At 31.5% G+C, this 17,331-nt stretch overlaps 1 protein-coding gene across 1 annotated transcript; it reads right to left on the bottom strand.

Moving 5' to 3' along the window:
* Positions 1-1,463: 1,463 nt before the first annotated feature.
* On the bottom strand, positions 1,464-11,312 carry LOC138311194 (cyclic GMP-binding protein C-like). The gene is made up of 8 exons (XM_069252674.1): positions 10,983-11,312; positions 9,554-9,781; positions 6,874-6,998; positions 6,075-6,406; positions 4,866-5,817; positions 4,515-4,551; positions 3,973-4,290; positions 1,464-3,184 (listed from the first exon to the last, which is right to left on the bottom strand). The coding sequence occupies exons 1-8, from the start codon at positions 11,023-11,025 to the stop codon at positions 2,856-2,858; spliced, it is 2,364 nt and encodes a 787-aa protein (XP_069108775.1). The 5' UTR covers positions 11,026-11,312; the 3' UTR covers positions 1,464-2,855.
* Positions 11,313-17,331: the final 6,019 nt, after the last annotated feature.

Genomic DNA, 17,331 nt, shown 5'->3' with positions numbered 1-17,331 from the left:
ATCTAGCTATGATATGATAAAAGTACACGCATATGTAATCCAATTCTAGCTTCTTAATCAAAGTCAGCATATATGAATCATAATCAAAAACTAGTAACTTTATTCAAAACACAAATCATCAAAATAAAGCAACTCAAAATGAAAATAATACACTCACATATGTAATGAAATATATGTATGTTAACAAATTAGTCGGTTGTTCTACATTGTACGATAACATGATCTGCTTCTTTTTGGCTTCATGTTAAAAAACGACATGGACAAACAACGACCACCGTTCAGGCTGTTTCGAATTCCTCTCAACTTCCCTACGTGTTTTATGTTTAGCCTGCCGGGATAACAGGATACTTTGTAAGACAACACTGATAAGTATCCGTAAACGGATGTTTAACGCTCTTAACGATCAAAACCGGGAATGTCTGATATATAACAATTTGTATATCAAATGCCCACTACTTTTCGAAACAAAAAAATCCTTAAAAACCACAATAGCAAAAAAAAACTTATACTGATTAGATGGCCTAAGACCAATCAAAGGTAAGATTATCTTCGTAATATATGTAGTAGTGAATATTCATTTCGCTATTTTGCCGCGTTACGCAGTGATTGCTAACTATCACCCGATAAGTAGGACTACGGCGGGAAACATAAGACGACCCGCGTTATGAAAATTAAAATTGAATTTATTTTAATTATTTTTTACTGAAAGTGATTATAAGTGTTGTAGTAACGGTAAGCTAATAACTTCTGCAACTCTACAAAATTATCAATATCGTTTTACATTCATATTTTGAAAATGAAAAGCCATTACGGAAAGGTAGTGGGCCTTATAGGTTCAAATATATATTGTACAGAAAGGATTAGTTTGAAAAAATATAATGCAATGCTAAAATATCAACCACATAAATAAGCAAACATACTTTACAATGAGTGCAGGCATACAATAAATCTACATTTTCCTTGTATTTCTGCTTTATTTCATATAGATAAAAAAGTTAATAGGTTTTATATCGTAATGAATTTTAACTACATACACAATATGTAATAGAATTAAATAAAATTGCAAATCACGATTTTGTTTGATTCATAAATCAAACAAACCTAATTTTCAACTATAATTTAAACATTTTAGTACAACTACGACGGATGGAAAGATGGTAGGCTTCAAAATCTCAAAGCTTTGTACTGTACAGCAGGTAAATTGCGGGGCGGCTTATTTTCGTTGTTTCCATTGAAATCCGAATTCTAAACACCAGCGAAATATTCAGCAAAAGTTCATTGTCATACGTAAGAACAAATATGAAATTAGATCAGTATATGAAACCACGAAATATTGATGCCGCGAATTTAACGTATTATACAGTATCTAGTACATACATTAAAACAATTGATAATTTAAAAATCTTCTTTTACCTTTTTTTAAAAAAAGAAACGTTGTTTTGGAAAGGATGTATAGTTCCCGTAAACATAAACACGTTGCCTTTCTCTTGAATCACATTGAAATCTGGATAAGTTGAAATGAGTTTCCATATTTCATAGGACTTCAATATCACCAGTTTCCAATGTAAATAATCTTACAGAAAATGTAATAAGAATATGACACAATAATTATCAAATGGACAATATCACCAGTTTGCAATGTGACTAACCTTACAAAAAATGTATTCATATATTTGATGACAATATGACACATTAATTATCCAAAGGATTAATTTGACAAAAAATAGACTGAAATAAACAAAAATTTGACCATGATTCTCAACATGTGACTTCAATATTACCAGTTACCAACGCATTTTTTTTCTCAAAAATATTAAAAACATTTTTCCATAAATTAACCACGAATAAAATATCCAAATAAACAGATTTGTTTTACCAGTCACGGGGACTGACGTTTTATCAATCAGCCATCAGCTCAGACTCAAACTTAAAGGTGACGCGGATTTTACGATAAGCCTTGCAATTAATCATTTGACATTATCTTCATTTCATATTCCTCTTCATTGATTAAATTCGCGGTAGTTTCAATTTGCATAACATTTGCGTTTCGGTCGTGCATTGTACCTCTAGTGTTTGAAAAAGAGTATTTTTATTTCTATTGTAGATATTTATATATAAACATAAAAAATACTTTAAGAATTACACATCGCTCTGACTATTGTTATTTACCAGCAATTATTCTAGGAAAAATCAGGTTTCATATTGTGTCGACTTTCGAAAAATCTAAACATGCAAACACAAAGATATTACATGATTTTTTTCGCATTTTCCTGACCGCCGTTTAAATTAGGAAATGTAGCCGTCATTTCTTCAATATATTTATAAGGTCACTAAGTACTTGACCCATTCCAGAATTTCGGCGTCGTTTGGTAAATATACACTTATTTATCTAATGATAAAAAATCGACATATAAGGAAGGCAGTATCTCGTACCGTCATCTTCGGTGGCTAAATAGGTGTGGATTTGTTATTCCTATTTACGTATTGCTCACTTCTTAATATGATCTCAAAAATATCAGTGACGTGTTTAGCAATATTACAATGATTACGTTAAATTTTGTAATGACTGGAATCTCATTTTCAACTCGACTATGAAAACCTAAAAAAGTCACTGCATTTAATCAATTTAAATTAAAAATAACAAATAGTCGATTTCATTCGAATTACATGATAAGAATTAATCCGACTGTATTTATAAATCACATTTTGATTTGGGTGTGGGTGGGGGTGGGGTGGGGTGGGGTCGGGTGGGGTGGGTTGGGGAGAAGCGATCTTTAAGTACTTTCTGTTTGTATCTCTATCTTGGAAATAACTACTAACGACATAGTACGTCGGTATGACCAAAACCATCTGTCCTAACTGTCCATTGCTGTACCAGACTTCCCCGGTCGTGTCGACCAGATCTCTGCTGTCGTTTGCCAATCCATTTGACAATATTGCATCGCTGTCAGCAGCCTACCGATAGTGGCCCTGGTTTGGAACTTGTCTTTCCAACACCGGATGAGAGCCACCAATCTCGACTTGATGTTGTCTGGATACCTCACCTCTTGCTGTTCTATAGTGGGAGGAGACAACTCAAGTTCCAGAAAAAGGTTGAAATATGCATTTCCAATATTGTCGGCAATTTTCATGATCTCTTGTTCACAGGGAACTCTTCTTCCGACATCAATGGGAACTAAACCTCCTGTGTAAATTTCAAAATGAATATTATACTTATGACACGGTTTTAATGTAAAAGTAAACTCAACAGATGAATATGCTGCTAATAAAGGATAAAACGTTCATAAAACTTCAATTGAAAATTTATATAAAAAGGGTCAAACGTATTCTTATTTTATTTCGTTAATTTCAATTTTCTGTCGCTAATTTCTGTTTTGTCACACATGAATATGAATAGTTTATATCATGGATACAGTGTAAATATCAAGAAACTTTCATTATAAAAATGAAACTTTTTTTCTGTTTGATTTATCAAAAGTTGAAATATTCTAAAGTTGGGACGCTTACTTTTGCAAATACGATAAGTGCTAGGAATTTCACCTGACTAACATTCATTTACTTTCGGAACTTATTTTAACCGATATTTATCTATTTGTCCCTTGTTGATGAATGTCTTCCTCTTCTCGTCACCAACTCACACACCCACTGACTCACTGACTGACTGACTCACTCACTCTCTCACTCACTCACTCACTCACTCAACCCCTCCGTCCCTCAATACACCACTCAAAACTACTTACTGAAGCAATTAAGGTTGGTCCATACTTTTGAAAACCGCGCCAATTCATATGACGCTATACCGGAAGGTTGTTTTGAATTCCAGAATGGTTTCCGATACGCTACGACATCCCACTGTTATTATATATTTTTCAACATTTCAATATCATCTCATATCGTAAAAATAATGTTTCTTCTGATTGGCTGATATAACAGCGTTTACCTGGAATAAAGAATTTAGAGTATGTCACTGACCTTGGTTTTCAGAATCCTCGTCTGATTCTAACACTTCGTCCAAACGATCAGTTGCCATGTCGACCATCTCCATCGCCTCGCGGATGTGATGGAATGTCTGATTTGGGTAGGTGTTTGTCCATTTCAGAAACATCTTGGTGATGATTGTGATTCCTGCCAGGCTCTTTGACTCCCATTTAGTTTGTTCTCTTTCTGGGTAAGGCAGACCAAGTGCCGCAAATAGCATGTCACATCCAGAACCGCTGACCAGACGGGACAGACGACCCAGTTCTCGTGGAGTTGGCCTGCGGTTATCCATGTTAATATCAATCCCTGTGCCTGAAATAATTTGGAATTACTTTATTGAATGTGTTTTAGTAGGATAAATGATATATTTTGCACCATCAGCGGTGCACTACTGTTGTAATAACTGGTGCATTAAGTTAGTTTAAACAATGTCTACAACGTCCATAAGAAAATGAATGAGGTTTTCTTATTAGTTTTTTTTTCAAAATCTAAATAGTAAAATACTAATTTTGTTTGTTTATTGCAGACATACTTACTCGATACATCCAAATCATGCCGCGCATCTCCAGAACCCTTCCAAATAGAAAGACACATTCTAATATTTTAGAAGCGTACTCGTCGAAAATAATAATAATATAATATAAAAAACTAATCAAAGCTAAAGGCAAACATATATATAAAAATAGAATAAATGTAGTTAAAAACGCATGTGACTTCTAGATAATACGAAACAACGAAATAATTACAATGATCCATAGTCAATTGATATTTCTCTATATCCGTTTGAAGTAATAAACGTGTTAATTTCAATTTTTTCACATTTAAAGGAAATAAAGAAATGAAGTATAAATATTAACATTTATTTTGCTATTAACTATAACACATACCTCCTCAATTCCCCAGTAAATGGCGTCTGTCTTTGACAAACGATGTTGTCCTTGGCATTCCCCTCCCTTGCATGGTACGCCGCTTTCTGAGTTGATGACTCTGTATAGGTGTACCGGAGTATCGTAAGGGGTCAGGTAAAAGCTGCAATGTAGTTTGAGCGTGAATTGAAAGTGTTGCTGATTACTTAGTTGTAATGTTTCCTGGATAATTCTTTCGATAGATTGCCGTAAAACTTTTCCTGAGTCATCCGGAAGACCGTCTGCTGAGGTACTGAAGGCTGTCAAAGCCATGGTGGATCGTTCTGCATGCATGGACAGAATCATTCTAGAGTTGCCATCGATTTCAAAGCAGGCAAAGCCGTTGTACAGACATTCTTTATTGACTGAAGTTTCAGCACAGCCTGCAGTTGCGCCTTTTTCACTTCGTGTTGGTAGTGACGTCAGCTTGTACATCTTCATGACACAAGCCAAGATTCTCTGGAACAATTCATTTGACGTGTATGTATCGTTGAATACAAAGCATAATGTTTTGGAGAAGTGCTCCTTTAACTGCTGGAGCCGTGCGACTTTACTGGTGATGTCATTGACATCTTGGAGTACTTTAAGTTTGCTTGGGATGATGTAGGTCTCAGTTGTTACCTGACCAGGGACTGTTCCTGATATCTGAACTTTCACTATCAAACCAAATTTCTGCATCAGAGCAAGAAGTGGTGATTGATAGGGAATAAAACGACGGTTCTCTTTTTTATGGAGAAGGTCGCGAATCATTCTTCCACTCAGCTCTCCCTTTGTTTGGTACAACCTCATTTTACGGAATTGTCGAATGTCGTCCCTAGGAAGGAAGGTTAAGTCCGATATGAATACGGAAAAAAAGTCCGCAAGCCACTGGGGATCTGTGATGACGTAGTTCAGCTCTCGGAAATATATCACAGACCGCGTGCAGTGCAGGTACCTGATAAATGAAGCAAATAGGGACGTAAGTGAAACATACCATTGAAATAGCAAATCATAGGAAAATGTGGCGCTATTTTATGTTTTATATCCATTTCAAACGAACTGCGTTAGTCTAGTTGTTAAGTGATTGTTTTGGATTTTTAAAAATGATTTAATAAATGCAAATATTTTCTTTTCGAAATAAAAAAAAAATAACAAAGCATATGCAAAACCACAAATAAATTCAATCATCACACTACGTATTTCAATACTCACTCTAAAGCAAGTTGTATTTCCTCTTCATTTTCCAAAGGGGCAATGGACTTTTTGTTCATTTCTATGAAATCTGCCAATGTCAGAATTCGTGTTCCCTCTTCTCTTGCCTTGAATACGTCCAGCTCTAATTTTAGCCATGTTGTGGGTATTTGTCTTTCCCATTGATCTTGATGTACGGCTGACTCTGTAATAAGTCCTCGGAGTTTCTCAAGTTCAGCATCATCATTACCAAGGCTATTATCAACCGTGCAGAATTTGACACAAGGGATACCCAAAAGCTCTGGAAATTCTGAGATGCTCATAAGTATTGCCACAATGTCTTTGTGGTAGTCCTAGAACAATGATTTAGAGAAAAATGTAAAATAAAAAAAAAATCGAGACTTTACCGTTGGGAGACCATAATAAAATAAATGATATATACCAATATTATGTTTTCACATTATTACATATTCTGTTATTAACCGTTAACATCTTATAATTTAGTACAAATTACACATTATAGTACACTGAGTAATATTTTATTTTGGTTACTGTTTAAAAAAAGATATAATGTCTCATTTTCAATGCAATTAGCAAGACTGATCAATACATATTTTTACAAAAACAAAAAAACAAAACAAAAATTTTGGTACATCATCGTAGTATTATCAATCGATAACGTATCTCGGCATCTCATGATATATTTATAAGACTCGCGGATGTTAAATAGATGAATAACTTTCAAATTAAGATTAGATTATGAGCATGTAAAACTTTAAATGAAAGTTGAATTCTAAAAACATGTACTTATTATACATGCCTTTGATGATTTCTTTAATTCATCAAGGAAAGTGCCAACAAAAATAATCGGAGGAGCATGTATCTTGAATCTGGGATCATTTGAAGAAAATGTACCTATGAGTCGGATCCATTTTTTCAGTCGATCTAAATAAATACAAAATTGAAATAGTTGTGATATAGAAATACATTAGTAAATGTTAGGTGTTATATGATACCAGTATTCAGTATACATATCCTTAACGTGTACTTTTACTTGTGATTTTAATCAACCTCCTTTCGGAATAGCGTAGAACAATTATGTCATTCGTTTTTATTTCAACCAATTCAATTGAATAAATCAATATAATTGGGCAACAGCTATGCCTATATTAGCCCTACCTAGCCAGAGATTATACAAATTAAATTATTTACATCCAATCATTTGATACAGTTCATAGATTTAACAACATATTAAATAAACAAATAAGGTAAGTATGAAAAAAGAATATTATTAATATGCCTATAGATATATAGGTTTAAGAATACATTTCAAATTGATATTTTTTCAAATAATTGTAAAAGGGAGATAATTTTTTAATAGACAGAATAATAGTATAGTAGTAAAATAGTAATATAATATAACAGATTGGTATATCCCTATAAAATAGTTTCTCTATAAACTCTATTGACAAAAATGCCAATAAATGAACTGTTCCGTCGAGCGGTCCAAAGAACTGTTAAAATTGATTGTTAAAATATTCTGTTCGACCGGAGTGACGTCACACCTACAATTCGTGACGTCAAGGCATTGTTTTGAGTCAATGGGTATATCAAAATCGTTATCGACTGGTATTTCGGGCGACAGATGATTTGTTGGACCCTCACACAAACTATTGCCCGAGGCCGAAGTCCGAGGGCAACAGTTTGTCTTCGGGTCCAACAAATCATCTGTTGCCCTCGCCCCCAGTCAACAACAGTATATAGGAGATTTCAGAAAAGATGGTGTGACGTCACAGAAAGTTTACATCCGGGTTCTCAAGGTACAACCACAGTATGGCGACTAATAAAAACAATAACAGATACGTACAACCCTGCTACACATACGATACTGTTACAAAAGTATACACTTTCAAACTTGCACATTCTGATTTTAAAATGGTTTATTATTGTTTTAGAGTTTACAGACATTCATGTTTCTATATTTACAGTTGTTTATGCTAAATTGTAGAACGGTACCGGGCCGTCACACGTACCAGTTTTTTGTTCACACGTAGAAATCCATGTTGTGAAAAAATTATGAATAGATAATTGATTTCATTGTATCATGTTTCTGATTTACATGAAAAAGCTGTTCACAACACTATTTAATATAAATATAACGAATGTGAACTACCTGCAAGGGCGCTAGTGCATGGCTTCGCTGGTAGATCACTGTGGCTCAGGCAACAGCCAATACTTAGGGAAAATTAACAATATTAATACGTATGTAATTACCAACACATATCTCAATAAGTACTTATGTTTTTCGTTATTAACCATGCATATCTTGTTTTAAACGAATGTTATGAACCACTGTGCTACATGTACACGCATGCAGATCTACATGTGTACAGTACGTACACGTATGACTGTCGATATATCCCGAAAAATAATATGATAATATGGTGAAATCGTTCAGTTCTCATGTTGTAGAGTTTATTTTTTTATTTTTCAGTCGCTTTATTCCATCGGCTGCCATGTTAAGTCTCAAATTGAAGTGATATTATTTTTAAATATTTTGAATATATGATAGATAGACTACATTTAGATTTTATAAATACAGATCTTATAGTACTGAAATGCCGACCAGGACACATTGCGCACGGCTTCGAAAATTCTGCCCTGCGCTTGGGGTATTCTACGAAAGCAAATTTTGATTTGGTCGTAATCACACATCGTAATTAAGGTGTTTTACCAACTAAGACTTAGAAAACAGTAATCGTTTATCAAAATGTCAGTATGGTATTTGTGGAAATGGAGTATAAACAGAGTAAAATATGTCAATGTCATATGTTTATATCTATAAATTATTGTTAAATATTATTATTTACACTTTTTGAAATTAAAATAAAGCAACATTTCTCGGATTGTCGTACTATTTATTACAATAAAATGTCAACAAACATCGCAAGCGGCTGTGTTCTAACCATGTTAACATGTACAGCTATACGGAGTTGTACCTTTGAGCGCCCGGATGTACCTTTGTGTGACGTCATCGCCATCTTTTCTGAAATCTCCTATCAGTAAGCCACAGATACTTTTTTGAGGTTTTCTCAGTTTTAAAGGTAACATAGTCCAGGGATTCTACCTGTGTCTCGGACTACAAAAGTCCACAGTCAATTATTAGAAAACAAAACCCTTAACACAGGCGAATACTAGATTCGTACCCAATAAAAATGGAGAAGAGAGTAATACTTAGTTAGGTCATGATCTTCATCTTACATTTAAGATACATGTATTCAAAGGATAATTTGGACAAGTTCTGAACGCCATCACTACTCGTCATCGCCATACAAACAGGAAGTTTGTAAACAGCAATAAGAATATTTGGATATTTGAATGACCCAGACAATATAAAAACACATTTCTTAAGAAGTGTGTTTGCAAATTGAGAAAACCGAGTAACAGATATGCAATCTGATATATCAATCTTCAATTTAAAGACAGAAGGATAATCTTACCAGTTTCTTGATTGTCTCTAAGAAAATCTGTAAGTCTGAAGACCAGAAGGTACACGCCGTGTGACGATATAAAGACGTTATGAGACGACTGGAAAACTTCGTGTCCTCCCATATCCCACAGCGACAGGTAAGCTACATCAGACTTGGTCACTTCTGAACATTGAATGACATCGTTTGCCTCTCTGGAGAGCTTCGGATCAAATCCACGACTATCGTACACATTCGTTGCTAAAAGGCATTGCAAAGAAAGAATGAATGTATTGATCAACGACCTTTGGACAAACCAGATGACATAATAGCCCTTATTCCGTCTGTTTGTCCGTCTCCCAAAAAATTATATCTATACATAATATCAAAAAAGTCGGTTTATGTATATACGTGCAAGATACCTGAAAACATCGATGTGTTTCAACGTTAATAAAGTAACCGTCAACGTTACCAACGTTATATTCCCTTCCAGGTAAAATGGATTAATCTCAGGATTGTGAGCTCAACAACTCTATAACATATGTGCCTTCCGTCCACTGCAGACATCTCCAACAAACGAAGAATATAGTCATGCGCACTTTCGACAATATTTGAGGGAGGTGAAACTAAACGAATGCGTATCTTTTCTGCCGCTACGGTGCGGCTGCGGCAACGGCGTATTTAAATATACGTTAGAGTATTTTTGGTCAAAGTGCATAACATCTGATTGAACTGAAATATGGCCGAGCCGTTTTTTTTTGTTTTTTTTTGTTTTTTTTTTCCATCATTCAAAACACAAAGAGTAAAGTTAAGACATATTTTGAAACCGGTTTTTGTAGGTTTGGGTGAAAACCCTGCATTTTGACAAAGTTAATCGCATCCAATCAAATAAATTCGGTCAAGCAGTTTAAAGGGGTTCTGGTACCTTTGGTGCTAAGTTTTTAATTATAGTGTATTTCGGGAATAATTGTAAAACAACTCTTATTATACTGGTCACTTCGAATGCATTATACCTTTTTGTTACCTTACTTTATGCGACGGTTACTTTATTAACGTTGAAACACATTGATGTTTTCAGGTATCTTGCACGTATATACATAAACCGACGTTTTTGTAATATATATAGATATAAAGGCTTAGGAGACGTGTTGAAAAAAATGCAGAATTTTGGCAGATTTTAAGAATTTTTGACAAAGTTATCTAAATCTGTTATTACTTACAACTAGCCAAGTTCTTACTACTATCAAAACGACATAGGTCTATCTTATGGAATCATATTTGTCGTAAATTGTTATCATCGGTAAAACGAGAAAAGCCGAGAATAAAATTATGTGTGATCCTTGATTGTTTTAAATAAACTCATGGTGATTTGGTACGCTGTGTTTCAGAAAAGAATATTAAACAAGATATTTATGAATGTATTAAAATGGTTTTAAAATGTTATGTTGGGTTGAACTAATACCTTCTGGTTTTGTCTTATTGGAATTCCTCATTACTGCCCCCATACGTTTCTCCAACACATTAGTAGGCAAATGATCACCACTATGTTCCCAACTCTTGTCCACCCAGTCAACGCAAAACCAAACAGGATGTAATTCGGCTCCCAAAGTTGGTTGTCTTGATGTGATGTCGACATATTTGTTCTGGAGACGTCGACACAGAGTAGTTTTACCTGCACCTTCACATCCAGTAAACACTACTCGTATGTGACGATAGCTTTCTGTCTGTCCCTTGAACAGCCACAAATATCTGTTATATCTTTGGACATCTATAAACCAAATTAACAAATACGAAGTGTTAGATTAATGAAAAAACAAGGCAATGATATAAAGATTATATTAAACTTTCAAACACATTACCGAAATAGATAAAAAAAAGTACCACCAATATGCCTATTGTCTGATTAGTAGGTCTACAGAGCTAGAGATCAATAAGAAAAATTATCACTTCAAAACTAATCATACAAAATTATACAGAAGTAATATAATATACTTACAATACCTTCATCATTATGTTAGTAATATTCATTATGTTGCATAATGCTACTTGTTACATTACACATAAATGGTTTTGTATCTTCATTCTTAGGTAAAAAAAACAAGACAAGATTTTATCATTAAATTAATACAATATATCCTAACAGGTGACCTTCAACACGCCTACAGGCTAATTTTTTAGTCTACAGATATTTCGTGATAAAAATACAATGACCAAACTAGTAGTTGTCTTCTATGGACGACGAAAAGTAAAATGATAAAAAATCTATTAGTCGAATTTCCTCAGTGTTTTAATTATGCACAAATACCTTTTGCTTCATAATGACATTATTTGATGAATTCAATGTATAGGCTTACCTTTATCTAGGGGAGAGATAACAAACGACATTATTATCTGGCGGTTAATCATCTTATCAGAGATATTTTACCTCATCATTTCACAGATCATAATTATTTTTGGCACATTAATAATGGTAGTAATTTTGTATGTTCTATTTTCTGCTTAAAATGTCTAAAATACATCAACGTTGGATGTTGAGCAATAAAAAAACCTACTAAGATACCTATTAAGAAGAATAATATTTCTTGATTTATTACTCAAATTCCAGAAAAAGTCATATTTCATTTGCACAGCACAATGTCAGTTATGTTTATTATTTATGATCAATTTAGTAATGATCCATTGTTTAAGATGGAGAATGGGGTATTTTTATTGGTTGATAAAGTATATTTGTTTAAAAGAAAATGTTACTTACTCACTGTTTTGAAATCAGCCATTTCCAGCAAGATATGAAAAAAAACAAAGCATTTCAAATCAGAAATGTTTATCAACTCAAAAGGAGAGGTAAATTAATACATTTTTAAACACGAACATAACACGTTAATTCAATTTGTTTTTGTACTAATATCTGACATAAATCAACCATGCTTTGTTGTTTAAAATTATTGAAACCTACCAAGATCCCTATTTAAAAATAATATGTCTAGATTGAATATACAAAATTCAGAAGTAATCTTATATACTTACGATACCTTCATCATTATGCTAGTGATGTTCATTATTTATTATGTGGTATTTTGCTACCTGTTACATTACACATAAAGGGTTTTGTTCTTCATTGTTAGATAAAAAACACGGCAAGACAATATTTTATCATTAGATTTATAACATCAGAAAATATATGAAAAAAATATAGAAAAATGATCACGTTTCTATTTGTCCCATTTCGTCGGTGTTTTAAATATGTACAGAAATGTTTTCGTTTAATATTGAAATATTTGATGAATTCAATGCATAACCTTAATATTTATCTAGAGGGAGAGATAACAAGCGACTTCATCATTTGCCGGATATTCATCTTATAAAAGACATTTTACCATATCATTTCACAAATTATGATTATTTATTGGCACATTAATAATGATTGTAATTTTGTTTGCACCATTTTCTGGTTAAAATATCCAAAATACATCAATGTTTGATGTTGATCAATATAAAAAAAACTAATAAGATCCCTATTAAAAAGAAAAATATTTCTGAGTTTATGAATCAAAATCCAGAAATAGTCATGTTTCATTTGCACGGCACAATGTCAATTATGTTTATTTTTATGACAATTTAGTAATGATCAATTAATCAGGATGGCGTATGGTTTATTCTTATTGGTTGATCAAGTATATTTGATTAAGAGAAAATTTTACTTACCATCTGTTTCGAAATCAGCCATTCCCAGCAAGTTATGAAAAAAAAAGCATTATAAATCAGCAATGTTTATCAACTCAGATGGAGAAGTATGTTAATACATTTTCAACAGAAACATAACAATTAGATTCATTTTGTCTTTGTACTAGTATCTGACTAAAATATCAAGAATGCATAGATATTTTTATGTTAATGATTATTCAAACCTACCAAGATTCCTATTTAGAAGAGTAATATATCTAGATTTAATATACAACCTCTAGAAGTAGGCTTATCCAGTTCCACAGCATCATATTAGACATTTTTACTATATACATTACACAAAAAGAGTTGTGTATCTTTAATGTTAGATCAATGAAAAACAAGGCAATAATATAAAGATTATATCAAACCTTCATACACATTACCTTAACTCCTGAAAAGTTTCGATCAATACACCTACTGTCTGATTAGTAAGTCTACAGAGCTAGAGATGTATTATAAAATTATTACTTCTAAACTAATTATACAATATTCAGAATTAATCGTATATACTTACAATACCTTCATCATAATGCTAGTGATGTTCATTATTTATTATGTTGTATATTGCTACTTGTTACATTACACAAAAAGGGTTTCGTTCTTCATTGTTAGATTAAAAACTAGACAAGATTTCATCATTGAATTACTAACCATAACAAGTAGATTATATATCAGGATTGCATAAACAACCTCTAGAAGTAGGTTTATCCAGTTCCACAGCATCATATTGGACCAGTTTTACTTAATACATTACACATAAAAGGTGGTGCATCTACAGTGTTAGGTTAATGAAAAACAAGGCAATGATATAAATATTATGTATAACCTTCAGACACATTTCCCGAAACACCTAAAAAGGTTCAATCAATACGCCTACTGTCTGATTAGTAAGTCTACAGAGCTAGAAATCAATTAGAAAATTATTTCTTCTAAACTAATTATACAAAATTCAGAAGTAATCTTATATACTTTCATTACCTTCATCATTATACTAGTGATGTTCATTTTTTATTATGTTGTATATTGCTACTTGTTACATTACACATAAAGGGTTTTGTACCTTCATTCTCAGAAGTAGGCTTATTTCATTTGCACTGCATAATGCTAGTTATTTTCATTATTTATGTTGTTAGACGTTTACATTACACATAAAGAGATGTGCATCTTCACTGTTAGATTAATGAAAAACAAGATAATGATGAAAAGCTTATATTTAACCTTCAAAGACATTACCGAAACACCTAAAAGGTTTTTCCATCAATAAACCTACTGTCTGATTAATAAGTCTACAGAGCTAGAGATTTATTAGAAGAAAATATTACTTCTAAACTAATTATACAACATTAATAAATAATCCTATATACTTATAATACCTTCATCAATATGCTAATAATAATGTGTTATTATTTATTATGTTGTATATTGCCACTTGTTACAAATAAAGGTTTAGGTAGCATCATTTTAGTTAAAATACAAGACAAAATTTCATCATAGAATTGATAACTTCACAATATATCTGCAATTCCGAATTGTTGATCATCAACACGCCTACCGGCTGATTATTTATTCTACAGACATTTCGTGATAAAAATTCAATGACCAGACTAGTAGTTGTCTTATATGGATGACGATAAGCATAATGATAACGAATTGATAAGTCCCATTTACTCAGTGATCTAACTATGCACAAATACGTTTTTGTTTAATAATAATTCATAAATTCACCATATAAGCTTTACATTTCTCTAGGGGGAGAGATAACAAGCGACATTATCATTTGCCGGTTAATCATCTTATAAGAGACATTTTACATCATCATTTCACAAATCATAATTATTTATTGGCACATTAATAATGATAGTGACTTTGTCTGTACTATTTCTTAGTTAAAATGTCCAAAATACATCAATGTTTGATATTGATCAATACAAAAGCCAACTAAGATCCCTATTAACAAGAATACTATTTCTTACTTTATTATTCAAAATCAAGAAAAAGTAATATTTAATTTGCACAGCACAATGTGAGCTATGTTTATAATTGATGATCAATTAAATAAAGATCAATTAATCAAGCTGGCGTATGGAGTACTTTTATTGTTGATTAAGTACATTTGTTTAAAAGAAAATGTTACTTACGAGCTGTGTTGAAATCAGCCATTTTCAGCAAGATATGAAAGAAACAATGCATTTTAAATCAGCAATGTTTATCAATTCATATGGAGAAGTGATTTAATACATTTTCAAACAAGAACAGAACATGTAAATCAAATTTGTCTTTGTATTAGTATCTGACTACAATATCAAAAATGCATAGATTTTTATCATAACAATTGTTTAAACCTACCAAGATTTCTATTCATAAAAGTAATATATCTAGATTAAATATACAAAATTCAGAAGTAGACTTATTTCATTTGCACTGCATAATGCTAGTTTTTTTTCATTATTTATGTTGTTAGACGTTTTACTTAATACATTATACATATAGGATTGTGTATCTTCACAGTTAGATTAATGAAAAACAAGGTAATGATATAAAGCTTATATTTAACATTCAAAGACATTACCGAAACACCTAAAAGGTTTTTGCATCAATAAACCTACTGTCTGATTAATAAGTCTACAGAGCTAGAGATGTATTAGAAGAAATTATTACTTCTAAACTAATTATACAACATTCATAAATAATATTATATACTTACAATACCTTCATCATTATGCTAGTGATGTTCATTATTCATTATGTTGTATATTGATTTTGTTACAAATAAAGGTTTGGGTAGCATCATTCTTAGATAAAATACAAGACAAAATTTCATCATGGAATTGATAACCTCACTATATCTGTAATTCCGAATAGTTGATCATCAACAGGCCCACCGGCTGATTATTAATTCTACAGACATATTGTGATAAAAATTCAATGACCAAACTAGTAGTTGTCTTATATGGACGACGATAAGCAAAATGATAACGAATTGATAAGTCTCATTTACTCAGTGATCTAATTATGCACAAATACGTTTTTGTTTAATAATGATAATAATCCATAAATTCACCATATAAGCTTTACATTTATCTAGGGGGAGAGATAACAAGCGACATTATCATTTGCCGGTTAATCATCTTATAAGATACAATTTTACCTCATCATTTCACAAATCATAATTATTTATTAATGCATTAATAATGATAGTGACTTTGTCTGTACTGTACTTTTTTTAGTTAAAATGTCCAAAATACATCAATGTTTGATATTGATCAATACAAAAGCCAACTAAGATCCCTATTAACAAGAATACTATTTCTTACTTTATTATTCAAAATCAAGAAAAAGTAATATTTAATTTGCACAGCACAATGTGAGCTATGTTTATAATTTATGATCAATTAAATAAAGATCAATTAATCAAGCTTGCGTATGGAGTCCTTTTATTGTTGATTAAGTACATTTGTTTTAAAAGAAAATGTTACTTAAGATTTTTAGTTTTGTAAATTTCACAAAAAAATTTAAAAAAGGATATATTTAATTATTAATAATTTTTAATTAATATTTTTACTATTAGAAAATTATATTAGTTTTTTTTATATTATTTTTAAGATTAATAAATTTTTAATTTTAATTACAAATATATTAATTAATTTTGTATTATAAATTAAAAAAAAAAAAGAATTATTAAAAACTTTATATTAAATATTTAATTTTTAAAAATGTTAATCAAAAAAGGTTTTCATTAATTATTTATAATCATTAATAAAAGCTTTAAGTTTAAATTGAAAATTATTACTTACAAATAAGTTTCATGTATTCAAAATTGGTTAAAATTCATTTCATAATGCTTCAATGATAAAATTTAATAATTATAAAGTAATATGGGTTATCGGATAATGCCAATTTATAATGAATTAATTGAACATTTTATTACAATAATTGATCAACAGGCCCACCGCTTTATTAAGTTACAGACATATTGTGAAATAAAAAATTCAATGACCAAATTAGGCCCAGTTTGTCTTATAATGAGCGACGAAAAGCAAAAATGATAACAATCATGAACTAAGTCTCATTTACTCAGTGATCCTAAT

This window comes from Argopecten irradians, chromosome 16 (assembly GCF_041381155.1).
Source record: "Argopecten irradians isolate NY chromosome 16, Ai_NY, whole genome shotgun sequence".
NCBI lineage: Eukaryota > Metazoa > Mollusca > Bivalvia > Pectinida > Pectinidae > Argopecten > Argopecten irradians.
This window is presented reverse-complemented; position numbering and strand designations above follow the sequence as displayed.

Coding starts and splice junctions, on each gene's coding strand:
- LOC138311194 (XM_069252674.1), bottom strand. CDS start 11,025: ATGGGGGCAGTAATGAGGAATTCCAATAAGACAAAACCAGAAG. Junction 6,999..9,553: donor TAGAGACAATCAAGAAACTG/GTAAGATTATCC, acceptor GTATTTATTTAG/ATCGACTGAAAAAATGGATC. Junction 6,407..6,873: donor AATTAAAGAAATCATCAAAG/GCATGTATAATA, acceptor TCATTGTTCTAG/GACTACCACAAAGACATTGT.